We start from the raw sequence: 27,674 nt of genomic DNA on the forward strand, positions 1-27,674 counted from the left end.
GCGGCTGCTTTCCACTAGCTATCTATTTTACATTTGGTAGTGTATATATGTCCATGCCACTCTCTCACTTTGTCCCAGCTTACCCTTCCCCCTCCCCCATATTTTTCATCTTTTCTTTTTTTACTGGATCATCTTTAGTTTATTTCACTACTCTTTTTTTCCACTCTTTTTCTTCTGCTTTTGAATTTAAGACCAAGAAATAGAAACACCAATCAGTTATAAGGACAGTTTGTACCCAAACAGGAAATGCTGGGTGTCTCTTTCAGCCACATGTCGAGGGAGGATGGGTCTGGTGTGTTTGTGGGCACTGAGACAGAAGTAGGAAGTAAGATCATAAAGGCTCAAATGCCCTGAGAGCACAGGAACAGTGGAGAGTCTGCCCAAGATGGGATATCAGAGTAACACAGAGGGAGGTAACAACATACATGGCAAGTATGTAGGCCAAAACCTACCAGGTGTTTTGTTGGCAATGATCGAAAAGTTTGATAACCCTGTACTGAGGAGGCTATGGTGGGAAAGTGCTCTGCTGGTGAGGATGTAAATTGACACAACCCCTCTGGAAGGCAGTTTGACAATATCTATGAAGACCAGTGATGCATATACACTTTCACTCAACAATTCCTTTTCTGTGAACTTATCCAACTCATTATGCACATGAGAAATTATATACTTACATGATTATTCATTACAGCATTCTTTATGCAGCAAAATGTCTGAAACAACCCAAGTGACTATCAATACACACAGATTAAATAACTCAGGACATATCCACCCAATGGAATACCATGTAGTGGTTTTTAAAAAAAGGAAGAAGGAGGAGGAGGAGAAAGAATGAGAAAGTGATCCATCTACTTTGTGGAAAGTCTCCAAGATGAAACAAGGTACAAAACACTATGTACAATACACTGACTGTTGAACACAAAGGGCAGGGGATCATGCTGGCCATGGAAATGGGCCTCTCAGATCTGCTGTGGGAAGTAGGGCTGACTGGTGCCCAGCGCTCTGTGTCTGGATCCCACCATGTTCCTGCTGAAGTCCTATTTCTTCCAGGCTGCCCCCAGTCCATGACTGGGCACAGTCTATTTCTGTTGGAGCTAGGATTCCTCTAATTGGCAGCTGGCTCAAGGACTCCCCACTGGCCAGGTCAAAACTTCCCAGTTCTGTGCTGTGGTCTGAGACTCCCCCTTTCTTCCTCTCATTTGCCCCCAGGAGTCAGACCTGCCTCACAGCCTGAAGGCTTCCCTGTTGCTCTTGCTGCCTCTCCCCTTCACCCTGACTAACAACTGGGAGAAGATGCACATACTCCTATTTTCTTTTATGGGCGTAAATAAACTCCAGAAGAAGATTGGTCACCTCTTTGAGGAGTGGTAATGGCACACAGGATAGAGGGTTGGGAGGGAGACTTTTTACTATTTATGCATATGTACACATGCACAAATATATGTATATAAATATATATGACTGCAGTACCTATTCAAAAATGAAATAAAAATGTTACATGCATCTAGTGAAAACAGGGAGAGAGGGCAGCACAGAGCTGGGATGCAGACAGGAGCCCTGTGGCATTGTGATTTATAATAAGAGACATGCATTTGGTCTTCCTCCTCTTTTCTGGCACAGAGCTCACAAGACAGCTGGAATTCTCTAAGTGAGGAGAACAATCAAGTTGTCTTCTGTTATGTTAATGAGGTGACTTTTAGAAAGCCGCTGGTAACCTAAGGATGGGGGCTGGTTGCCAGGGAACCCAACTCCACCCCTGAGGGGCTGAAGGTTGAGTCAATCACCAATGGCCAGTGATTCAATCAACTGTGCCTGTGTAATGAAGCCTCCCTAAAAACCCAAGAGGAGGGGGTTTGAAAAGTTTCTGGGAAAAAACTTTCCTGGGAACCCAGACCTCAGTTCCTCACTGGCTCTCTCTGAAGCCTAGGTTCTAAAACTCCATCAGCTGGAAAAGCCTGGAAGCCCTATAACAAAAACCACTTATCCACTCAACAGAAAAATAAGCCATGTTACCCTCCTTCCCAGCTGTTCTCCCGAAGAGCCATACAACAACCCCCAGGAGCACAGAGAACACGGGCACAGTATTGCTGCCTTGTCTTCAGAAAGGTTCAGGGGAGCCCCCCAAACTGCCCACCATCTCCAGGATGCCTGCAGCCCTTCTACTCAAGGCCTCACGCCATCACTCTCCCTTCTCAACTAAAGGAGGGGATTGCGGGGCCTTGCTCTTCTCTGAATTTCTTTAATAATCTTTGAGAGAGAATTGGAAAAACAGTCCTGACTTGGTCATATGTACAGGTTTCAGGTTTTTAAGTTATTTTATTTTCATTTCTACTAAAGCCAATAAAAATTCCTTATCCGATAAATATTTATAGAAGCACTAAGATTAAGTGATTTATTTTAGCAGATACTCATCTTTGGAGCCAAACAGACCTTGATTTAAATTCCAGCTGTGCCTCTTATAGCTTATGGAACTTCAGGCCAGTATCTTGGCCTTTCTGCCTCAATTCCTCAGATGCAAATTGGGGAAAATACGACTACCTTGTACTGTTGACAAGAGGATTAAAATAAGATGCCACGCACAGCATGTGGCATTGTACCGGTTGGCACATAACAGGAATTTAACAAATAATAAAGCCTTCTCCTTTCTCTTAGAGCCCTGCAAAAATATGAAAATTAGATTTTTTACATTTTCTGGTCAAAGACAGTAATCAGTATAAAAATCTCATTTTACAGTTGTCCGTGCTCCCTTTGCTTTTGCAAACAACATCGGCCCAGTTATGCCGCATAACAGTTGTTGGAGCCACATTCATTTGCCCCGTGACGCTGTTAACTCTGGTGACTCGTGTTCCTCGAGACCCAGCCCAAAACCAGAAGTCAGTTTTGCTTTTCCCTGTGGTCCTTATGTGATTATTGTTGCTCCCAATTCTCTGCTTTGTGCCCAAAACCTACCCCTCAAGCCAAATGAGTGAACAAAAGTTGTTGCTGGGTCAGATTCTGGTCCTCCTCCATCATGCGCCTTCCCCCTCAATGCCTCCCAGGGCAACACCATAGACAGAGATGGAGCCTTCTAGACCCTGGTTACCGACGCTCAAGATCAAAGAGCTTGGTCTTCAGGCAAGGAATTAATCCCGGAGGTGAAAAATAATATAAGAAGGACTGAAATGTAAAATATCACTCTACAAACCAAGACTTGGCCACCGTCAAGCTCCACACTGAGTGTGACCTCCTTGGGGGTGTGCACAAGAGCTAATCAGTTGACAGCCTCACACTCATAGCAAGGCCAGAGTCAGCAGGAAGCAAAAAGAAAAAGAAAAAACACAATCAAAACCAAAACATCTGCTGGTTTAAGAATACATTGATTCTCTTTATTGCAGGATAATAATTTTTGGTGTCATTTTCTAAAATTCTTTGTTTGGCCGTCATTTTAGCAATTGTTTTCACCGACTGAAAGCACTCTGGGGAGCACCACCCTCCCTGGCAGTGGCATGGAAGCCATGATTCAGTGCTCACTGAAGTCCAGACCTCAGTGGTCTAAAAGGCATTTTCAGAGACAAGTGGAAAAAGCAAAGATGATTGCTGTCTCAAGGAATGTAAGAGTTCCAGTATTAATTTGGAAAAGAATCGCCCATTTGGTACTTTTTTCTCATAGAATCTGAAAAATGAAGTTATAATATTTTGTTAGGTGATAAAGAGCATGAACTGATTGTTTTCATTTTCTACTAAAGATCTTAAAAATAGTTAATGTTGTTTTGCTTTTAATGTTTACCAAACACATTCCTTTTTTTGAAGAAATAGCCAAAACTTTTAAAACACCCATTGTATTCTCCTATTATGAAGAATAATTTAACTTTACCTCTTATATTGAATGTTAAACTGGGGTAGTTTCTTTTTTTTTTTTTTTATAAATTTATTTTATTTATTTTTATTTTTGGCTGCGTTGGGTCTTCGTTGTGGTGTGCAGGCTTCTCATTGCAGTGGCTTCTCTTATTGCGGAGCATGGCACGCGGGCTTCAGTAGTTGTGGTGCACAGGCTTAGTTGCTCCATGGCATGTGGGATCTGCCTGGACCAGGGCTTGAACCTGTGTCCCCTGCATTGGCAGGCGGATTCTTAACCACTGTGCCACCAGGGAAGCCCTGGGGTAGTTTCTTAATAGTATTTGAGCGTCCATAGTAGTCTATGGCTCCACCAAATTAGAAAACAAATTTATAAACAGTATTATCAAATCAAATACATTTTTACCCTAAAATATGGAACTGAAATCTGTGAGTTCTCCCTTTGAAACAGAAGTGAAAACACATATTACACCATCAACTATGGGAATAGTACATCAACTTCTTTGCCTTTTCCATAAGCTGTAGGGTGAGGCAGTGACCCAGAAAGACAAGCAGAGGAAAGAAAGGACCTAAACATCCTGTCAATTCATGGAACCCACCACCACCTCCAAGTTGAGGAAGGGTGACCATGTGCTTTCCTGTTCTGAATCTTTACTTCTTTACTTGTTCTAACCCACTTTACATGCAATTGGATTCAGGAGAAAGATAAGGAGGGAAAGGGGAGAGACACAGGATAATCTTTATCTCTAGGCTCAAAATTCCACTACATATATTTTCACAGAGCAGTTAAGATGAGGGTCCAACTATATAATAATAAAAGGATCAATACAAGAAGAGGATATTACACTCACTAACATATATACACCCAATATAGAAGCACTTAAATACATAAAATACTAACAGACAAAGGGAGGAACTGATGGGAATACAATAATAGTAGGAGACTTTAACACCCCACTGACATCAATGGACAGATCTTCCAGTCAGAAAATCAATAAGGCAACAGAGATCCTAAAGGATACAATAGAACAGTTAGACTTAATTGACATCTTCAGGACACTATATCCAAAAACCAAAACCAAAAACAATAAACAACCATAATACACATTCTTTTCAAGTGCACATGGAACATTCTCTAGGATAGATGACATACTAGGACACAAAAAAGCCTCAACAAATTTAAGAGGCTAGAAATTGTTTCAAGCATCTTTTCTGACCACAACAGCATGAAACTAGAAATCAACCACAGAAAGAGAAATGAGGAAAAAAAATTACATGGAGACTAAACAACATGCTACCAAAAAACCAATGGGTCAATGATGAAATCAAAGAGGAAATAAAAAAATACCTTGAGACAAATGATAATGGAAACACAACCATGCCAAATCTATGGGATGCAGCAAAAGCCGTCCTAAGAGGGAAGTTCACAGCAATACAGGCCTTCCTCAAAAAACAATAAAAATCTAAAATAAACAACTTAAATGACCACCTAAAAGAATTAGGAAAAGAAGAACAAACAAAACCCAAAGTCAGCAGAAGAAATGAAATAATAAATATTGGAGAGGAAATAAATAAAACAGAGATCAAAAAAAACAGAAAAGATCAATAAAACCAAGAGGTGGTTTTTTGAAAAAATAAACAAAATTGACAAGCCTCTGGCCAGGCTCACCAAGAAGAAAAGAGTGGACCCAAATAAACAAGATAACAAATGAAAGAGGAGAAATAACAACAAATATGGCAGAAATACAAAAAAACAAAAAAAATACTGTTAACAGTTATATGCCAACAAATTGGACAACCTAGAAGAAATGGACAAGTTTCTAGAAACATACAGCCCACCAAAACTGAATCAAGAAATAGGTAATTTGAACAGACCAATAACTAGAAGTGAAATAAAATCTGTAATTAAAAAAAAAAACTCCCTGTAAACAAAAGTCCAGAACCAGATGGCTTCACTGGGGAAGCCTACCAAACAAACAAAGAAGAACTTATACTGATCCTTGTCAAACTCTTCCAAAAGACTGAAGAGGAGGGCACCCTCCCAAAGTCATTCTATGAAGCCACCATCACCCTGATACCAAAACCAGACAAAGAGACTACCAAAAAAGAAAATTACAAGCCAATATCTTTGATGAATACAGATGCAAAAATCTTCAACAAAATATTAGCAAACCAAATCCAACAACACATAAAAAGGATCATACACCACAATCAAGTTGGATTCATCCCAAGGGTCACAAGGATGGCTCAACACACACAAATCAATTAATGTGATACATCACATCAACAAAAGACGAAAACCACATGATCATCTCAATAGATGCAGAAAAGGCATTTGATAAAATTCAACATCCATTCATGAGAAAAACTCTTGCCAAAGTGGGTATAGAGGGTACATACCTCAACATAATAAAAGCTATTTATGACAAACCCACAGCCAACATAATACTCAATGGTGAAAAGCTGAAAGCCTTCCCACCAAATTATGGAACAAGACAAAGATGCTCACTCTCACCACTCCTATTCAACATAGTATTGGAAATCCTAGCCACAACAATTAGACAAGAAAAAGAAATTAAAAATATCCAAATTGGAAGGGAAGAGGTAAAATTGTCATTATATGCAGATGACATGATACTCTGTAAAGAAAACCTTAAATACTCCACACAAAAACTATTAGAACTGATAAGTGAATTCAGCAAGGTAGCAGGATACAAGATTAACAAACAGAAATCTGTTGCATTTCTTTACACTAACAATGAAATATCAGAAAGAGAAACTTTAAAAAATTCCTTTTAAATATGTGTCCAAAATAAAATAAAATAAAATAAAATACCTAGGACTAAACCGGACCAAGGAGGTGAAAGACTTACAAGCTGAGAACTATAAAACATTGATAAAGGCAACTAAAGATGATTCAAAGAAATAGAAAGATATCTCATGCTCCTGAATTGGAAGAATTAGTATTGTTAAAATGGCCATACTACCCAAAGCAATCTACAGATTTAATGCAATCCCTATCAAATTACCCATGACATTTTTCACTGAACTAGAGAAATATTCCTAAAATTTATATGGAACCCCAAAAGACCCAGAATTGCCAAAGCAACCCTGAGGAAAAAGAACAAATCTAAAGGTATAACGCTCCCAGACTTCAGACAATACTATAAAGCTACAGTAATCAAAAATGTGGTATTGGCACAAAAACAGATATATGAATCCATGGAACAGAATAGAGAGCCCAGAAATAAACCCACACACCTACAGTCAATTAATCTTTGACAAAGGAGGCAAGAAAACAGTGGAGAAAGGACAGTCTCTTTAGCAAGTGGTGTTGGAAAAGCTGGACAGCTGCATGTAAATCAATGAAGTTAGAACACACCTTCACACCATTTGCTAAAATAAACTCAAAAAGGCTTAAAGACTTAAATATAAGACATGACACCATAAAACTCCTAGAAGAGAACATAGGCAAAACATTGTCTGACATAAATTGTAGCAATGCTTTCTTAGATCAGTCTCCTAAGGCAAAAGAAATAAAAGCAAAAATAAACAAATGGGACCTAATTAAACTTACAAGCTTTTGCACAGCAAAGGAAACCATAAACGAAATGAAAAGACAACCTAGAGAATGGGAGAAAATACTTGCAAACAATATGACCAACAAGGGCTTAATTTCAAAAATATACGAACAGGTCTTCCCTGGTGGCGCAGTGGTTAAGAATCTGCCTGCCAATGAAGGAGACACAGGTTTAAGCCCTGGTCTGGGAAGATCCCACATGCCATGGAGCAACTAAGCCCGTGCACCACAACTACTGAAGCCCTCGCGCCCTAGAGCCCATGCTCTGTAACAAGAGAAGCCACTGCAATGAGAAGCCTGTGCACCACAGCGAAGAGTAGCCCCCGCTCGCCACAACTAGAGAAAGCCCATGTGCAGCAACGAAGACCCAACGCAGCCAAAGAAAAAAAAAAAAACCCGAACAGTTCATACAACTAAATAGCAAAAAAAACCCAAACAACTGAATCAAAAAATAGGCAGAAGGCCTAAATAGATATTTCTCCAAAGGAGACATACAGATGGCCAACAGGCACATGAAAAAGTGTTCATCGTCACTAATTATTAGAGAAATGCAAACCAAAACTACAATGAGGTATCACCTCACACCAGTCAGAATGGCCATCATTAAAAAGTCTACCAGACTTCCCTGGTGGCGCAGTGGTTGAGAATCTGCCTGCCAATGCAGGGGACACGGGTTCGAGCCCTGGTCTGGGAAGATCCCACATGCTGCGGAGCAACGAGGCCCATGAGCCACAACTACTGAGCCTGCGCGTCTGGAGCCTGTGCTCCACAACAAGAGAGGCCGCGACAGTGAGTGGCCCGCGTACCGCGATGAAGAGTGGCCCCCGCTCGCCACAACTAGAGAAAGCCCTCGCACAGAAACAAAGACCCAACATAGACAAAAAAATAAAAAATAAAAAAAAATAAAAGTCTACAAATAATAAATGTTGGAGAGGGTGTGGAGGAAAGGGAACCCTCCTACACTGTTGGTGGGAATTGGTGCAGCCACTATGGAGAACAGTATGGAGTTTCCTTTAAAAACTAAAAATAGAGTTGCCATATGATCCAGCAGTCCCACTCCTGCGCATATATCTGGAAAAGATGAAAGCTCTCATTCAAAAAGATACATGCACCCCAATATTCACAGCAGCACTATTTATAATAGCCAAGACATGGAAGCAACCTAAGTGTCCATCAACAGATGAATGGATAAAAAGGATGTGGTATATATATACAATGGAATATTACTCAGCCATGAAAAAGAATGAAATAATGTCATTTGCGGCAATGTGGATGGAACTAGAGATTATCATACAAAGTGAAGTAAGTCAGACAGAGGAAGACAAATATGATATCATTTATATGTGGAATCTAAAAACATGATATAAATGAACTTACAAAACAGAAACAGGCTCACAGACATAGAAAAGAAACTTACGGTGACCAAAGGGGAAAGTGGGGAGGAATAAAAGGAGTTTGGGATTAACAGGTATACGTTACTATATATAAAATAAACAAAAGAATCTGAAAAATAATATATATATACACAAACATATACATAACTGAATCATTTTGCTGTACACCTGAAACTAACAAAACATTGTAAATCAACTATACTTCAATTAAAAATAAAAATATATTTAGGAAAGATTTTTAAAAAGATGAGGGTCCAGTAAATTGTTTTATTTAAATATTCCACCATTATATTTTGCAGAGGCAATAGAGCTTCCTCAAAGCTAACATGGCTTGTTTTTATTTTGTGATCTATTTTGCAACTGATATACCTACATACACTTTTTTAGGTGGCTGTGTGGTTTTTACCTCAGATCTTCAGCAAGAACTACAAAGAAGAAAAGATTTTGAAGAATCAATCAAGTTTTCTGTCAAGTCCCAGTAACATCCCTGTCTTAACCACGCGCAGGAGAGATGAAACACATTATCAACCTGTATGAAAGCATCAACAGTACAGCAAGAAATAATTCAGACTGTCCTCCTGTGGTTTTGCCAGAAGAGATATTTTTCACGATATCCATTGTTGGGGTTTTGGAGAATCTGATGGTCCTTCTGACTGTGATCAAGAATAAGAATCTTCAGTCACCCATGTACTTTTTCATCTGCAGCTTGGCTATTTCCGATATGCTGGGCAGCCTGTACAAGATCTTGGAAAACATCCTGATCATGTTCAGAAACATGGGTTACCTCAAGCCTCAAGGCAGTTTTGAAACCACAGCAGATGACGTGGTGGACTCCCTGTTCATCCTCTCCCTCCTTGGCTCCATTTGCAGCCTGTCTGTGATCGCCGCTGACCGCTACATCACAATCTTCCACGCTCTGAGGTACCATCGCATCGTGACCCCACGCCGTGCCCTTGTCGTCCTGATGGTCATCTGGACGTGCTGTATGGGCAGCAGTATCACCATCGTGACCTTTTCCCATCACGTCCCCACGGTGATCGCCTTCACAGCGCTGTTCCCACTGATGCTGGCCTTCATCCTCTGCCTCTACCTGCACATGTTCCTGCTGGCCCGCTCCCACGCCAGGAGGACCTCCACGCTTCCCAGAGCCAACATGAGAGGGGCTGTCACACTGACTGTTCTGCTCGGGGTCTTCATTTTCTGTTGGGCACCCTTTGTCCTTCATGTCCTCTTGATGACATTCTGCCCGGCTGACCCCTACTGTGCCTGCTACATGTCCCTCTTCCAGGTGAACGGTGTGTTGATCATGTGTAATGCCGTCATTGACCCCTTCATATATGCCTTCCGGAGCCCAGAGCTCAGGGACGCATTCAAAAAGATGACCTTCTGCAACAGGTACCAGTAGAATTATTGGCCCCTGATTTTAGGAGCCATGTGGAAATACCGTCAGGGGACAGAGTAACGTGACATACCAACAATACTAATGCTCCAACTGTCCTTTCCTTCCCTAAAGCACACGAGGAGAATCCCACTGACTTGTGTTATAATAGCTCAGTTCCATGTGAACAGCCTTGCTGTAGGTACAACTTCTATAGCTAGAGAGACAAAATATTTACTAAAAAGAAGGACAGGATACAAAGCACATACAGCAATACACATATGAGAACTCTGGGCTGAGGAAAAAGTTGTTCTTCTATAGATATCTAGCTAGCCTATCACTGGGGTGGCCTTTCCAAAGTACTAGGACAAGTACTCAGTGTATAAACTACAGGGCCTTTGTAAGCCAAAGGTGCCATTAAGTTGCTGCAGCTGAATTTGCCTGTCCCACACTGCCACACAGAATCCCTGCTCGCCTGCTTTCCCTTCTGCCTGCCTGCTTTATTGTATGCCATCTCAGATCTTTCTGGAAGCAGGCAGGATGCACATTATAAACGTCAAATAACCAGCGTTGAGTTTCCAATAATAAAGAAACCTTCTCTGTTAGTCTTCTTTGCTAACTCAGTATCCCACTGGCCTTAAAGTATTTTCCTGGTTAAAACTCCTCATGCTTTAGAAGCATAAATTTCAAAGGAGGAAATAAAAATTTAATCCATTTGGTTCCTATGTAGGAATAAATAAAGGTCAGAGGAAAATTGTGAAGTTTGTAGAAGATATAATCAATCCTTGTGTATCTGTCCAAACATAGAAGTAAAGGAAAAGACGTCCCAAGCCCCAATATGCATTTTGTGGACTAAGTAGAGAGTGTGTGTGTTCACCATGTTTTTGGACTATGGGGGAAACCAAGACCAAAACAATACTTCAAGACAGTGCTATTATTGAGACCCAAGCCAGAGAGTGATGAAAAACACTTAAACTCATTCCACAGATGAGTCTGAGAGGCAGATACCATCACTGGAGAACTTCATCCTACCATCAGCCACAGGAAAGATGCCAGATATCGAAAAGTGACATCCCAAGTAGGGTAAAGGAAGCAAAAATTGCAAGTTCATCTGTTTTTAATAGCTAAAGATAAAGCTTAAAGAGGAATCAAATTCTGATCCTAAGTCCTTGCTAAGATGGAAGAGAGAAAGAGGCCAGGTCTGCAGGTGCATGGAGCTGAGCTGCTCAGGATCCACAGTGAGGGACGGCGTCTCGGGAAGAGGCAGTTCTTGGCCCTCGGAGTTTTCCCTGAGCTGCTGAAAGGAGAAGCCAGCCACAAGCAGGACTGCTGGCTGGGTGATGGGTTGGATATTAGGTGTGGGGAGGGACAGGAGCTTAAGAAGCAGAAGAGAAAGCACAGAGTTAAAGGGAAGGCAGCTGCGGGCAGGTGTCCAGAAAGCCTGTGACACAGCTTGAAGGTGAAACCCACAGTGTGTCTTCTGGTCCTCCATTCTCTAGAAATCCTTCTTTGGTCCTTCCCCCTCACCAAATGAATGATGATACCCTTTTTCTCCTCTTATTTCTCTGGCAGAACCTCCAGGACAAAGGCAAAAAGAAGCAAAGACTGAGGGATTCCTTACGCTTTTCTTCACTTTAATAGAAATGCTTTATAAAATTTCACCAATAAGTTTTTGAAAATTACCTTTCATCAAGTTAATAATGTTCTTTTTCTGCCTAGTTTCTTAACAGTAATTTTTAATCACTAATCAATGTTGAATTTTATTTAATGCTTTTTCAGCATCTATCAGATGATCAGTTTTTCCTCCTTTAATTTCTTAATGTGGTATACCACATTAATAGATTTTTAACAGTTGGGCTATCTTTGCAAACTTCAAATGAAGATTGATATGTATTATACCAACCATGGTCATATTTACAAAGCTAAAATATATTGTTTGACAAACAACTTATTGTGAATTATACTTTTACATATTTGAAATTACCTATAATGATATAATTTAATTTATATTTCATGAATGACCTCTAGTGAATTTTATGAAAAATGAGAACAGTACCAAAAAATACAGATTCAAGATATGTGGTTTTGAGGGCATTCCCTGGCGGTCTAGTGGTTAGGACTCAGGGCTTTCACTGCCAGGGCCTAGGTTCGATCCCTGGTCTGGCAAGTAAGATCCTGCAAGCTGTGCACTGCAGCCAAAAAAGCAAACAGATATGTGGGTTCCATAAATATTCCCTTTAAAATAAAGGAGAAGAAATTATACATGGAATATTTAGTTGGCTACTCCTTTACGTATATTTAGTGATTTTTAAAATCTATTTTGTGCAGATTCCTATTTGCTACACATGCAACAGTTTGTAGCTAGAAATTCTCACACTCAGGGTGACAATCTCCCGTTGACATTACAATATGATCATTGAAGAAACAGTAAACAACTGTTATTTATTTTGCCAACATGTGTTGTATATTTAAGATCTATTATTTGCAAAGTATTGCTGAGAAAAGAATCCAGTTACTCCTCTTTGCAAATCTACATATATGTTTCTTTTTCTTTTAATTTCTTTTTATTTATTTTTGGCTGTGTTGGGTCTTTGTTGCTGCACATGGTCTTTCTCTAGTTGCAGCAAGTGGGGGCTACTCTTCGTTGCAGTGCGTGGGCTTCTCATTGTGGAGGCTTCTCTTGTTGTGGAGCACGGGCTCCGGGCGCGCGGGCTTCAGTAGTTGCGGCTTGCGGGCTTAGTTGCTCCGCGGCATGTAGGATCTTCCCAGACCAGGGCTCGAACCCATGTCCCCTGTGTTGCCAGGTGGATTCTTAACCACTGCACCACCAGGGAAGCCCTACATATATGTTTCTTTATCCACATAAGTGTAGTCTGTATTACAATTAAAATTTTTGATAGTATGTTAAGAGCCTCTAAATACCTATATACTCTCGTGCAGTGAAAGCACATCTTTTGTCACATCCCCTAATGTCTCAGGTCAGACTTTGACCATGTTCCTCAGAATTCTGAAAATAAGGAGGGCAGAGGGCAGGAGGACCCACAAAAGATTAAGAATACCCTTCAGAACAGTGAGTGTCTCTTGCTTCCATTAGCATATTAATAAATGTACCTAATTTAATTTTTTAAGAAAGTTTTATGTCAGTAGAAGCTATACTATATCTGAGATAACAAATGCCATGAGCTTAAAATCTGTTAAAAGTCTTCATTTTATCTGTCCCTACTTAATCCTTTTCAATTTTCTACAGGTTCTAGCAGTCTGGAGTTTGTTGAACAAGACTGTGATGTCATATAGACTTTAAGCAGGACCCCTTGCAGCCCTTGCTGAAGAGCACTGAAACTTTTATCCTGCTCCCTTTCTCCTGACTCTTCGATGATATCCAACCCAAGAGTGTTGGACACATTGAAAATTGTCCCAATACCAATAAAGCTAAAATGTTGATCAAATAAATTCACAGAATATGTCTAGAAGTGGCAAGAACTTCCTTTTACAGACAGAAAAGCACAGTCATGAGAGGTAAGAGAATGATTCAAAATTCACGTCATTGAGTTCAAATCCCAGCTCCATGTGTGCTATTTATGTAACCTTGGACAAGATATTTAACTTCAATAAGAGTCCATAATTCCACCAGTTATATAGGGACCAGAGTATTACCTGCCTCACAGAATTTTCTGAGAAATAAATTAAAAAATAAAAGTTCAGCACAATGCTTGGAGCACTCAGTGTATTAAGCTAAATGCTTAATAAAAGTTAGTGTTTACTATTATTGTTATTATTATTATTAATAATATTACTCCAGTGTCAGACAAGTGGGCAGAGCCTTTTGACCACAGTGTAAAAATGCTGCTGCTTAACTTAGTGCTTTCTCTTCTGATTCTCTCACTATAAAGGGCCCTTCCTTCGCCCACTTCCCCTGCTCTCTTAATCTCTAACTCCACATATGTAAAAATACTCCTAATCAAAAAGCCCATCTCTAAACTCATCATAACAATTAGCAAGAATTTAGGTCTAAAAATCATACTTTCAGCATCATGACTAAAGCACTTCCACATAACCATGGCAAAGAAAAATAGCTACTTCTAGGAATCCTGAGTGCTTTCCTGATAACTATTTGCATCCTTCTAAGTATTTCCATGGCACATCGTCACTACAGCTCTACATTCACAGATTTTTTTGTGTGGTTTTCACTAGTTTCTACTGCTAAAAATAGTCCTAGCAGGCACATTGATTAGAGCTTAAAAGTTCAAGTTCTGGAGTCAGAAAGAGCTGGATTCATGCCTGGGGAAAATACTCAAGCTCTTTGAAGCCCTTTCTCTCATCTATAAACTGGGCTAATGACTCCACCTCTATAACAGTACGCCATGCCTACATAATGATCCAGTGAGGACTTGATGAGACAATGCATTTAAAGCACTTGCACAAAAGACAACACATTTGTTGACGAGTAGATAGTTAAATGACAGCATGGCTATTTACTGTTATTATTTCTAACATTTCAGATAATTAAACAGGGATCTGAGAGGTTAAGTTACCAATTCTTAATCTTATGTTGTGACCAAATTTTTTGCAGAGAACCTTCTTGAACATCTTAAGAAATAGTTAAACAAAGCTTTGGCTTCCACTGTAGGTATGCTGGAGCAGCCTCCTAGAAACAAACCCTTTAGCAGATAAGTATAAAGTCTGGACACAATTTTAAATATCTGAGGCTCTGAAAAGTGAACAAAAGCAGGAAAGTTTTGGAGAGGAGTTGAATCTTGAAGGAAGGGACAGACATAGGTGAGTCTGCATTTCTTTAGTTGTGAGCTGAGGGGTGACAGTCTCAGTGTGATGCAGGGTGATTAAAATTCTCATGTAAAGGCCACCATCTTTCTGGCCTGAGGTACCAGGCCACCAAAGCTGCCAGAAAGTGAAGGGACATGTCATGGAGGGGATAAGCCAGAAAAGAGAAGCCCCTAAATTTTGTGGACAAGCACTGCCCAAGTCTCTGGCTGACCCTTGAACCAAGCATGTAGAGGGCAGACTCAACATAGCTTGCATATAAGGCTTAAGGAACTAAATTTGCATTTGAACTGCCATCATTATAAGTGATAAATGGTCTGCAAGTTAATTGTATACTAAATAAAACCATCAAAATTCTTAGAGGAATATAACAGAAATCAGAGTCTCTCCAACATAATACTTACAATTTCTAGGATCAAATTCAAAATTAGTTGATATATAAACTAGGAAAGTTTATCCTTACTCAAGGGAAAATACAACCAACAGAAGACAACCCTGAGATGACTCAGATGTTGTCAATATCAACAAAGATGTTATAACTGTTATTAAAACAATGTTCAGTGAGGTAAGGGAAAATATATGCACAATGAATGAAAAGATAGAAAATATCACTAGAGAAATAGCAACTTCAAAAAATAAAAATGGAAATTTCAGAAATGAAAAATGCAAAATCTAAAATTAAAAACTCACTAGATGGGCTCAATAGTAAAGTAGAGATGACAGCAAAAGAGTTTGTAAACTTGAAACTATATCAGTAGAAATCATCCAATTAAGGAAGAGAAAGAAAAAAAAACATGGTTGTAAAAAAATGAATAGAGCTTTAGGAGCCTGTTACACAATGTCCAAAGGTCTAGCATAGGTAATCCAAATAACACAAGAAGAGGAAAGAGAGAATTGGGCAGACAAAAAAAATTGAATAATAGCCAAAAAATTTGCAAAGTTGGAGAAAGGCATCAATTTATAGATCCAACAAGCTCAGCAGACCCAAATGAGAAATATGAAGAAAACCATAACTAGGCGCATCCTAGTCAAACTGTTGAAAAGTAAAGATGAAGAGAAAAATCTTTAAAGGAGACAGAATAAAAGAACACATTACACAGAGGGGAACAATAATTCAAACAGCAATACACTCACCATCAGAAACAATGAAAGCAGGAAGACAGTTGCACAACATTTTGCAAGTGCTGAAAGAAAAATCTGCCAATGCAGAATTCCATATCCAGTAAAAATATTCTTTAAGAATGAAGGAAAAACAAAGACATTTTCAAATAAATTAAAATTAAGGGAATTTATCAACAGCAGAACTGCACTATAAGAATTCCCAAAAGAAATTCTTCAGACTAAAGGGAAATTATATCAGAGGAAGTGCATTGCTTCAGGAATGAATGAAGAGCATTTGAAATTGTAATATGTAAATATGTAAGTAAATATAAATAATGACTTTCTCTTAGTTTATTTAAAATACACATGACTGGGGCTTCCCTGGTGGCGCAGTGGTTAAGAATCTGCCTGCCAGTGCAGGGGACACAGGTTCAAGCCCTGGTCCGGGAAGATCCCACATGCCACGGAGCAACTAAGCCCACAAGCCACAACTACTGAGCCCACGTGCCACAACTACTGAAGCCCGTGCATCTAGAGCCCGTGCTCTGCAACAAGAGAAGCCACCACAATGAGAAGCAGCCTGCACACCGCAACAAAGAGTAGACCCCACTCACTGCAACTAGAGAAAGCCCACGCACAGCAACAAAGACCCAATGCAGCCAAAAATACGTAAATGAATAAATTTATTAAATAAAATAAAATAAAGTACACATGATTGTTCAGAGGAAAACTTATATAACATTTTCTTGTGAGACTAATATATGAGTAGAATACAGGATAGCTATAGTAAAAAGGATTGGGTCAGTAAATGGACTTCTACAGTTGCAAGTGTGCTATATTTTACATAAAATGATACTACATTAACTCTAAATATATTGTGAGAAGCTAAAGATGTGTATTTAATCCCTAAGTCAACTACTGAAAAATAATGCAAAGAGAGCTAAAAAGTGAATTAAAAAATTAAAATGTTGTTCATTAAAAAATACTCAATAATCCAAAAGAAGATACAAAAGGAGGGGCAGTGGAAGAAGACAAAAAGAAGGAACATAGGGGCTTCCCTGGTGGTGCAGTGGTTGAGAATCTGCCTGCTAATGCAGGCGACATGGGTTCGAGCCCTGGTCTGGGAAGATCCCACATGCTGCGGAGCAACTAGGCCCGTGAGCCACAACTACTGAGCCTGCGCGTCTGGAGCCTGTGCTCCGCAAAGAGAGGCCGCGACAGTGAGAGGCCCGCGCACCGCGATGAAGAGTGGCCCCCGCTTGCCACAACTAGAGAAAGCCCTCGCACAGAAACGAAGACCCAACACAGCCATAAATAAATAAATAAATAAATAAATAAAAGAATGTGAATTTCTTTAAAAAAAAATTGATGTACAAAAATTAGTTGCATTTCTATAAACTAACAATGAACTACCTGAAAAAGAAGTAAAGAAAACAACCTCAGTTATAATAACATCAAAAACAATAAAACCTTAGGAATAAATTTAGTCAGGGAAGTAAAAGATCTATATACCAAGAACTATAAGATATTGATAAAGAAATTGAAGTAGACACAAATAGATGGAAAGACATCTAGTATTCATGAATCAGAAGAGTTAATATTGTTAAAATGTCCATACTACCCAAAGCCATCTAAAGAGGCAATGCAATTCCTATCAGGAGTAGAAAAAAACAATCCTAAAATTTGCACAGACCCACAGAAAATTCTGAATAGCCAAAGCAATCTTGAGAAAGAACAAAACTGGAGATATCATACCTTCCTGACTTCAAACTACATTACAAAGCTATAATAATCAGAACAGTATGGTACTGGCAAAAAACAGACACATTGATCAATGGGACAGAATAGAGAGCCCAGAAATAAGACCATGTGTATATGGTTATCTAATATTTGACAAGGGAGCCAAACTCAATGGAGAAAGAATAGTCTCTTCAATAAATGGTATTGGGAAAACTGGATATTCACATGCAAAAAAAAAGAGATTGGACCTCTATCTTACACTACTCAAAAGATTACCTTGAGATATATTAAAGACTTAAACATAAGACCTACTGTAAAACTCATAGAAGAAAACTTAGGGGGAAAGTTCCTTCACATTGGTTTTGGCAATTATTTTTTTAATCTGACACCAAAAGCACAAGCAACAAATATTAATACAAAAATCAAGAAGTGGGACGATAGCAAACCAAAAAGTTTCTGGCACAGCTAAAGAAACCATTAACAAAATGAAAAGGCAACCTGCAGAATGGGATAACATATTTGCAAACCTGTATCTGGGGTAAATATCCAAAATATATAAGAAACTCATACAACTCAATAGCAAAAACCTAATAATTCAATTTAAAAATGGTCAGAGGATCTGAATAGACATTTTTTCCAAAGAAGATACACAGATGGGTAACAGGCACATGAAGAGATACACAACACTACTAATCATCATGGAAACGCAATTCAAAACACAATGAGCTATCACCTCACACCTGTTAGGATGGCTATTATACAAAAGACAAGAAATAAATGCTGGTGAGGATGTAAAGAAAAGGGAACCCTTGTGAACTATTGGTGGGAATGTAAGTTGGTGCAGCCACTATGGAAAATGGTATGGAGGTTCCTCGAAAAACAAAAAAATAGAACTACCAACAATTCCACATCTGGATGTATATCTGAAGGGAATGAAATCAGGATTTTGAAGAGGCATCTACCTTCCCCCTTGTTCATTGCAGCATTACTCACAATAGCCAAGACATGGAAATAATGTGAAAAAAAATGTCCACTGATGGACGAATGGATTTTTAAAATGTGAGATATATACATATATATATTTTTTCTACACAATGGAATATTATTCAGCCATAAAAAAAGAAGAAAAGCCTCCTGCCTTTTATGACATGTCCTCAAGCACTGACTCTGCACACACCACAAGCTTTGTCCATCTTCCCTGACAGTTAGGCCTCCAACTGCTACTGGAGAAACACACCTGTACCTGCTATGGCCCTAAGCATTATTTTTTTTATAATTAAAAAAAAAAAAAGAAAGAACACGGAGGAGGGAATACTTCCCAGCTCATTCTATGAGGCCAGTATTTCCCTGATACCACCCAAAGCCAGGAAAAGACATCACAAGAAGAGAAAACTACAGACCAACATCTTATGACTATAGGGATTAATATCCTCAACAAAATACTAGCAAACAGAATCTAGCAGCATATAAAAAGGATTATACACCATGATTAAGTAGGATTTATTCCAGTAATGTAAGGAAGGTTTAATACCTGAAAATCAATATAACACCGTATTAATAAAGGAGAAAACAGTGTGAACATTTCAATAGACAAAGTATTTTAAATCCAACATCCCTTCATGATAAAACTCTCAACAAACCTGGGATAGAAGGGAAACTTCACTGTGATCAAAAAGGCATCTACAAAAACCTACAGCTAACATCATGCTTGTTGAAAGAAAATTGAGAATAAGGCACTGATGTTCACTCTTGCTACTTAGGTTTTAGCCAGTGTAATCATGCAAGAAAAAGAAATAAAAGGCATTCAGATTGGAAAAGAATAAGTGAAACTGTCTTTTACTTGCAGATAACTATATATAGAAAATTCTAAAAAATCCATCAAAAAACTATGAGTTCATCAAAGTTACATAATACATGATCAATGTACAAAAAACAGTTATATTTCTATGTGCTAGTAATGAACAATTCAAAAATGATCTTAAGAAAAAATAATAATAAAATGCCTAGGAATAAATCTAACAAAAAAAGTATAAGTTTTGTACACTGAAAACTATAAAATATTGCTGAGGGAAATTAAAGATCTAAGTAGAGAGACATTCCATGTCATTGATTGGGACACTCTATTATTAAGATGTCACCTCTCCCAAATTGATCTATAGATTCAACGCAGTCCCTGTAGAATTACAGCAAGATTTTTGTAGAAATTGACAAACTGATCCTAAAATTTATATATTAATGCAAAGGATGCAGCATCAAGCAATTTTTTAAAAGAACAACATGGGAGGACTTAACACTTCTTGATTTCAAAACTTTCAGTAAATCTACAGTAGTCAAAACAGGGTGGTATTAGCCTAAAGACAGACATACAGATCAATGGAACAGAATGTAGAGTACAAAAATAAACTCATATTTAAGTCCATTGATTTTCAAGAAGGGTGACAAGATACATAAGGAAAAGAGTCTTTTTGACAAATGGTGATGGGACAATTTTGACCCTTACCTTACACCATATGCAAAAATTAAAATGGATTCAAGACCTAATTTAAGAAAGGAAACTATATAACACTTTTAGAAGAAAACATAGGGAAAAGTCTTCATGACCTTGGGTGAGTCAGATTTCTTAGATATGATACCAAAAGCATCCATTAAAAAAATTGATAAATTGGACTTTGTCAAAATTAAAAACTTTGTGCATTAAAAGACACCATTAAGAAAATGGATAGACAACACACAGAATGGGAAAAAATATTTGCAAATCATATTTGTGATAAAGGACATGTATCCAGAATATACAAAAAACTCTTAAAACTCAACAATAAGGCAAAAAATCCAGTTTACAAATGGGAAAATATTTGAATAGACATTTACAAAAGAAGACAGACAAATGGCTAAAAAGCACAGGGAAAAAAATGATCATCATTAGTCATTCAGAAATCCAAATTAAAACCACAACACAATACCACTTTTCATCCACTAAAATGGCATGACCAAAATGAACAGAATATAACAAGTGTTGTGGAGGATGTGGTGAAAAGGGAGTCTCATACGTCGCTGGTGACGATGTGAAACAGCGCAGCCACTTTGGAAAGCAGTTTGACATTTTCTTAAAATTTAAACATAAATTCACCCTATGACCCAGAACTTCTGTCCACCCAAGAGAAATGAAAGCATATGTCCACACAAAGACTTGTATGTGAATGTTCACAGCATTATTTGTAGCAGCTAAAATGTGGAAACAATCCACATGTCTATCAACTGGCGAATGGATAAACAAAATGTGGTCTATCCTTACGATGGAATATTCAGCAACAAAAAGAAATGAACTTCTTATACATGATACTAGATGAACCTCAAAAATAGTATGCTAAATGAAAGAAGTCAGATTCAATAGATTATATATTGTCTGATTCCATGCACCTGAATGATTTCTGTGGAGCAGAGGTCAGCAAACCTTTTCAGTAAAGGGCAGTGTAGTAAATATTACAAGCTGTGTGGTCCATGCGATCTCTGTTATACATATGTATAGATAGATACAGATACATAGATATATTCAACTTTCTTATTAAAAATATTATATATTCAACTTTAGTGATTGTACAATTTACACACTACCAGCAGTAACTGTCTGGGAATAATGACACTTTTATTTTTTTCTGATCTTTATTTCTTTTTCTCACCCTATTATACCATCTAAGGTGCACAGTACAATGCTGCACAAAAGTGGTGATAGCATATAACAGTCTATATTTCACCGTTATGTAAGATATGCTGCACAGAAGTGGTGACAGCATATAACAGTCTATATTTCACCATTATGTAAGATATGAGGTTAAGGAATTTTTCTAGTTCTTGTTTCCTAGTTCTTGTTTCCTAAAAGTTTTCATCACGAATTTGTGTTAAATTTCATCAAGTATACTTTTTGATCTACTGAGATAACCATAGGAGTTTCCTGCTCTAGTTTGTAAATGTAGTGAATTCCATTTACTAATTTTTGTATATTAAATGAATCTTTCATTCGTGGGATAAACCCAACTTACGTAATGTATTATCATTTTTATATATTACTGGATTCAGTTTGTTAATATTTTGTTTAGGATTTTTGCATCTTTGTTCACACATGATATTGATTTGTAGTTTTCCTTTCTTGTAACATCTTTCAGGTTTGGTATCAAGGTTATACATGCTTTATAAAACTCACAGGGAAGTTTTCTTTTTCTATTTGGTGGAAAAGTTTGTGAGAGATTGGCATTATATCATCCTTAAGATTTATGAAACATTGGCATTATATCTTCTTTAAATGTGATAGAGGGACTTCCCTGGTGGCACAGTGGTTTAGAATCTGCCTGCCAATGCAGGGGACATGGGTTCGAGCCCTGGTCTGGGAAGATCCCACATGCCGCAGAGCAACTAAGCCCGTGCGCCACAACTACTGAGCCTGCTCTCTAGAGCCCGTGAGCCACAACTACTGAGCCCACGTGCCACAACTACTGAAGCCCACGCATCTAGAGCCCATGCTCCGCAACAAGAGGAGCCACCGCAGTGAGAAGCCCACACACCACAACGAAGAGTAGCCCCCACTTGCCGCAACTAGAGGACGCCTGCGCACAGCAACGAAGACCCAACACAGCCAAAAATAAATAAATAATTATTTTTTAAATGTGATAGAATTTGCCAGTGAAGAATCTGTGTGTGCATGTGTGTAGGTATATGCACATTTAGAACTGTTATGTATTTTCCATGAATTGAACTTTTATAAAGTAAATCTCTTTATCTCTAATTATGCTTTTTGCCTTAAAGTATCTCAGCGCTTTTACTTCATATTTACGCAGTATAATTTATTCCATTCTTTTACTTTCAACTTTCCTCTGCCCTTATATTTAAGGTGTGTCTCTTCTAAGCAGTATATTTTCAAAATATTGTCTGACAATCTTAGCCTTTAATTGAAGCAATTGCTTAATTTACACTTAATATATTTCCTGTGTTAGGTCTTTGTTTGGTAACTCCACCATTGGATCCCATCTGGACTATTTCCATTGTGTGCTGGATATTTTTGATTGAGTGTTGGACATTGTGTATGAAAAATTACAGAAATAATTCAAGGCTCCTGATGATGTTATCTTCCTCCAGAGAAAACTTATTTTTGCTTCTGATGGTCTATTTGGGTAGGGCACTAAGAATTCCAAATCATCTTAATCCAATAGGGATTTGAGATGATTCAAGTATGAGTTTAAGATCTCGCTGGTCTATTTCTTTCTAGTTTATCCTTATTCCTAGAATGTAGTGCTCATTTTAAAAAAAATTTAATTAATTAATTAATTAATTTATTTATTTATTTATTTATGGCTGTGTTGGGTCTTCGTTTCTGTGCGAGGGCTTTCTCCAGTTGCGGCGAGCGGGGACCACTCTTCATCGCAGTGCGCGGGCCTCTGACTGTCGCGGCCTCTCCCGTTGCGGAGCACAAGCTCTAGACGCGCAGGCTCAGTAGTTGTGGCTCACGGGCTTAGTTGCTCTGCGGCATGTGGGATCTTCCCAGACCAGGGCTCGAACCCATGTCCCTTGCATTGGCAGGCAGATTCTTAACCACTGCGCCACCAGGGAAGCCCCGTGTTCTTTTTTTTAAAAAATATTTATTTATTTATTTGGCTGCACCGGGTCTTAGTTGCGGCATGCAGGATCTTCGTTGCAGCATGTGGGATCTAGTTCTCTGACCAGGGATCGAACCCAGGCCCCCTGCATTGTGAGCTCAGAGTCTTAACCACTGGACCACCAGGGAAGTCCCTCCTTTGTGTTCTGTAAGGGTTTGTGAAGGACTGGCATTATTTCTTCTTTAAATATTTGATAGAAATCACCAGTGAAGTCATCTGGGCCTGAGTTTTTCTTTGTGGAAGATTTTAAAGTATTAATTCAATTTCTTTACTATTCAGATTCTCCATTTCTTCTTGAGTGTTTTAGTATTTGGGGTCCTTTTGTCTTTGCAGGAATTGGTCCATTTCATTTGTCTGATTTGCTGACATAAAATTGTTCATATTATTCCCTTATAATCCATTTATATATTGTAAATTTGATGGTAAATTCCTTTCATTCCTCATTTTGGTAACTTTTCTTTTTTTCTTGGTCAAGTGTGTCAATTTTGTTGATCTTTATAAAGGATTTATTTCACTGATATTCTCTATTGTTTCTCTGTTTTCTATTTCATTTATTTTCCCCTCTAATCTTTATTTCCATCCTTCTTACTTTGGGTTTAGTTCTCCCACCCCCTCATTATTTAAGTGGAATCTTAGGTTATTGACTTGAGATCTTTGTTTTCTTTCCCAATATAGGTGTTTACAGCCAAAAATTTTCCTCTAAACAATGCTTTGGCTTCATCCCATACATCCTGATGTGTTTTGATTTTCATTCAGTGCAAAATATTTTCCGAATTTCCCTGTGATTTCTTCTTTGACCTGCAAGTTATTAAAAATTTTTTTGGTTTAATTTCCAAATATTTGTGGATTTCCCAAATTTTCTTCTGCTGTTGACTTCTAATTAAATTCTACTGTGGTAGGAAAAATACTTTGTATGGTTTTAATCCTTTTAATTTTATTGACATTAGTTCTATGGTCTATTCTGGAGAATATTTCATGTACACCTAAGAAGAATGTACATTTTGCTGTTGTTGGGTGAAGTGTTCTACAGATGACATTTAGCTTAAGTTGGTTGACAGGGTTGTTCCAAGTCTTTTATACCCTTGCTGGATCAGGGTTATCTTTTAAAAACATAAAATAAATGATCTCATTCATATAATCCTCTTGTGGCTTTCTACTGACTTTAGAATAACAGATTTCTCCCACTCCTACCTATCTCTATGCATTCATCATGTACCACTCTCCACTTTGTTCAATTAACTCAATTAGCAAGCTAAAGCTATCCCTGTATCCTGTTATTGATAAGAGCCATTATAAAGATACAATTAAGATGGTGTGGTACTGGTACAAGGAAAAATAAACTGATCAGTGAAACAGAATAGAGTCCAGAAACAAATTCACACATATATGATCACCTTTTACATGACAAAGGTGGAAAACTGGTATCGTAAGAGAAGGATGGTTTTTCTCAATAAATAATGCTGGGACAACTGGAAATCCATAAGAGAAAACTTCTACCTTAAATCCTATTTCACACTATTAACAAAAATAAATTCTGTAAGATTTCTGATTTAAAAGTGAAAGGTAAAACAAAAAAAATTTTAGAAGAAAACACAGAAGAACTTCTTCATGATCTTGGTTGGAATATGCAAAGACTTCTTAAACAAAATACGCCAACTATAAAGGAGAACACTGGTATATTGTATATTAAAATTAAAAACTTCTTTTCACCAAGTATATTCTCACAATACGATACATACAACAAAGGATTCATATCCAGAATAAACTTATTTTAAAAACCAACAAGTCAGTACAAAAAAGATGGTCTACCCAATATAAAAATGGGCAAAACTTGAACAGATATTTCACAAGAGGACAAAGGCCAATAAGCATATGAAAAGTGCTCAATGTCATTAAGAATCAGTAAAATGAAAACTAAAGCCACAATGAGATACCACTATGTGCCTGTCAGAATAAAATGAAGAAGAATGACACTACTGAGTGTTGGTGAAAAGTGGGACAACTGGAACTTGGAAAACCTGTTGGGTAGAGTCCAATAAAGCTAAGCATGATGTCTGTACTATGACCCTGCAATTCTACTCCTAGGCAGAGAGGAGTACCCATACCCCAAAGTTCACGGACTAGAATACTTTAAGCAGTGCTATTAACAGTATTTCCCAAAGTGGGAATGAACCAAACATCCATTGGATAAATAACATGTGGTTTATTCACGCAATGGAATACTATACAGCCATGAAAAAGAACCATGTACAAATACATGCAACACAAATCTCATATACTGTCGACCAAATAAGCCAGTACAAAAGAATACATACAGTTTGATTCTTTTCATATAACATCCAAAAACAGACAAAAGTAACCTATGTTCTTAGAAGTTGAGATAGTGGTTACCCTTGGGAGGCAGCTACTGGAAGGGAGCAGGAGGGGCTTCTGGGGTGCTGGTAATATTGTTTGATATGGGTGCTGACTATATGCATGTTTTCCATTTGCAAAAAACACCAACTTTTTAATATATATGTTACTCTTCAATAAAAAGTTAAAATAATGTGCCTCTGCCTGGATAATCAGCTCAGACTGAAGAGATGATTCCTCTCTCAGCCATCCTCTCCACTCCTGCCACTTCCAAACAATGTCAGCCCCTAACATACAAACTAGATTTGCTCTAGGTCTGGCTGCTAAAGGAGTAGGCCTACCAAAATGTGAAATCCCAGTTTAAACCTCTGCCTTCCTATGAATTATTCACTTTTTACCCTCCTCCCTAGTACACTCAAGTGCCCTCCTGCTCTCTCTGCCCCAAATCCTTACTCAGGAGTAAATGCTCCTCTCAGGGAACATTTAAATAAGTATCAAAGTTTTGCACCCAAAGGATGGAGCTCCAATAGTTAATGTTTCCAGTTGCAGGTAGAGGATGAGCAAGGAGTCCTCTAGGCTTAACACCCTGGAGGCATGTAACCTGCAACTGGAGTGCAGGCCCGACCTGGGGGTTATGGGGTTTTCAAATCTTGGCTTTACCTTGGGCAACTTTGTGTCCTCTCTGTCTCTTGGTTTCCTCATCATTAAAACAGGGATAATGGTGCTTACCTCATACAGTTGTTTTAAGGATCACATACAATACATTTAGAAAAGTGACTGACATAAGGAAGGAACTTAGTAAATGTTAGCTGTCAACATGGCTTTACCCAGGATATACTGTCCCCAAGAACACATGGCCTAGGGTAAGTCTAGGTAGCAGAGGGCTTTGGAGCTCACCCAAGTCTTGCCAGGCAAACCCAGGAGAGTACTCCTGGGTGCCCTATACTTGTTAGGTAGTGCACTGAGAAGCAGGCATACATGCTCCAGGGCTAAAAGAGAACGGAGGAGGAATTGGGAAGGACATGAGGTGGAGAAGAGTTGGCTGTCCCCCAGCCCCAGTCCCACGTATATCTGCTAAATAAGTTTATCATTAAATAAATGCATGCATCAGCCACTGTTATCGACTGCCTTCAAAGAACCAGAAATGCTGTTGTCAGAGGGTGGGAAATGAAGAAACTTCCTATCAGGTGTGTAACATCTGATGTAACATCGACCAGGGAGGTGGTTGATATCACACATCCATGCTTCCTGCTTGACCAAAGGGCCATGGGCATTATGGTACAACTGTTATTACAGGGCCATGGTCCCTGGGTCTGGCCTCTACTTTGAAAACCTGAGGTAGACAACAAAAAGTCAGTTCCTATCAATCATGTTCAGTAGCTAGAATATTTACACTGGCAGTTCTTCCCCACAGGCAGATTTGCACAAGAAGCCAAATCCTCATTAGGATACTTGAAGACTTACCAAAATAACATAATGCAATAAACTAAGACAGGCTGAATAAATACCCAGAAGAGCTAAAGGGACTGCAGATCTGGACAGCTGACAGCTGACAATGCTTCTGTGGTCTCTCCTTTGCTGATCCACATCACTCCCACCTCCAAGCCCCTCTCACTTGTACCCCTCTGCTCTGATGCCCTATAAATATTATTAACATGAATTTAGGCAGCAATCATACTTCCTCAATTTCCAAGTTTGGGGGGGATGGCTAGGAAACCCTGTACTGATAATCTACCTTTCAGAGTCATCACAAAGATTAGTTAACTTAAGTCACAGTCTCTAATCAATCCTTCTCTCTCTGAAGGCAATTTCTCTGGGGAGTCACACTGGAGTGGAGGCTTGGTGGCCCAAGTGCACAGTCACCACCCGCA

General features: G+C 38.6%; 1 protein-coding gene across 1 annotated transcript; it reads left to right on the forward strand.

The window, feature by feature from the left end:
• Window positions 1-9,319: 9,319 nt before the first annotated feature.
• Window positions 9,320-10,213, forward strand: MC2R (melanocortin 2 receptor). Its single transcript, XM_068563505.1, has one exon. It carries the CDS (start codon window positions 9,320-9,322, stop codon window positions 10,211-10,213), a length of 894 nt encoding a protein of 297 aa, XP_068419606.1.
• The last annotated feature ends 17,461 nt before the right edge of the window (window positions 10,214-27,674 follow it).

Source organism: Eschrichtius robustus, chromosome 14 (genome assembly GCF_028021215.1).
Source record: "Eschrichtius robustus isolate mEscRob2 chromosome 14, mEscRob2.pri, whole genome shotgun sequence".
Lineage (NCBI taxonomy): Eukaryota > Metazoa > Chordata > Mammalia > Artiodactyla > Eschrichtiidae > Eschrichtius > Eschrichtius robustus.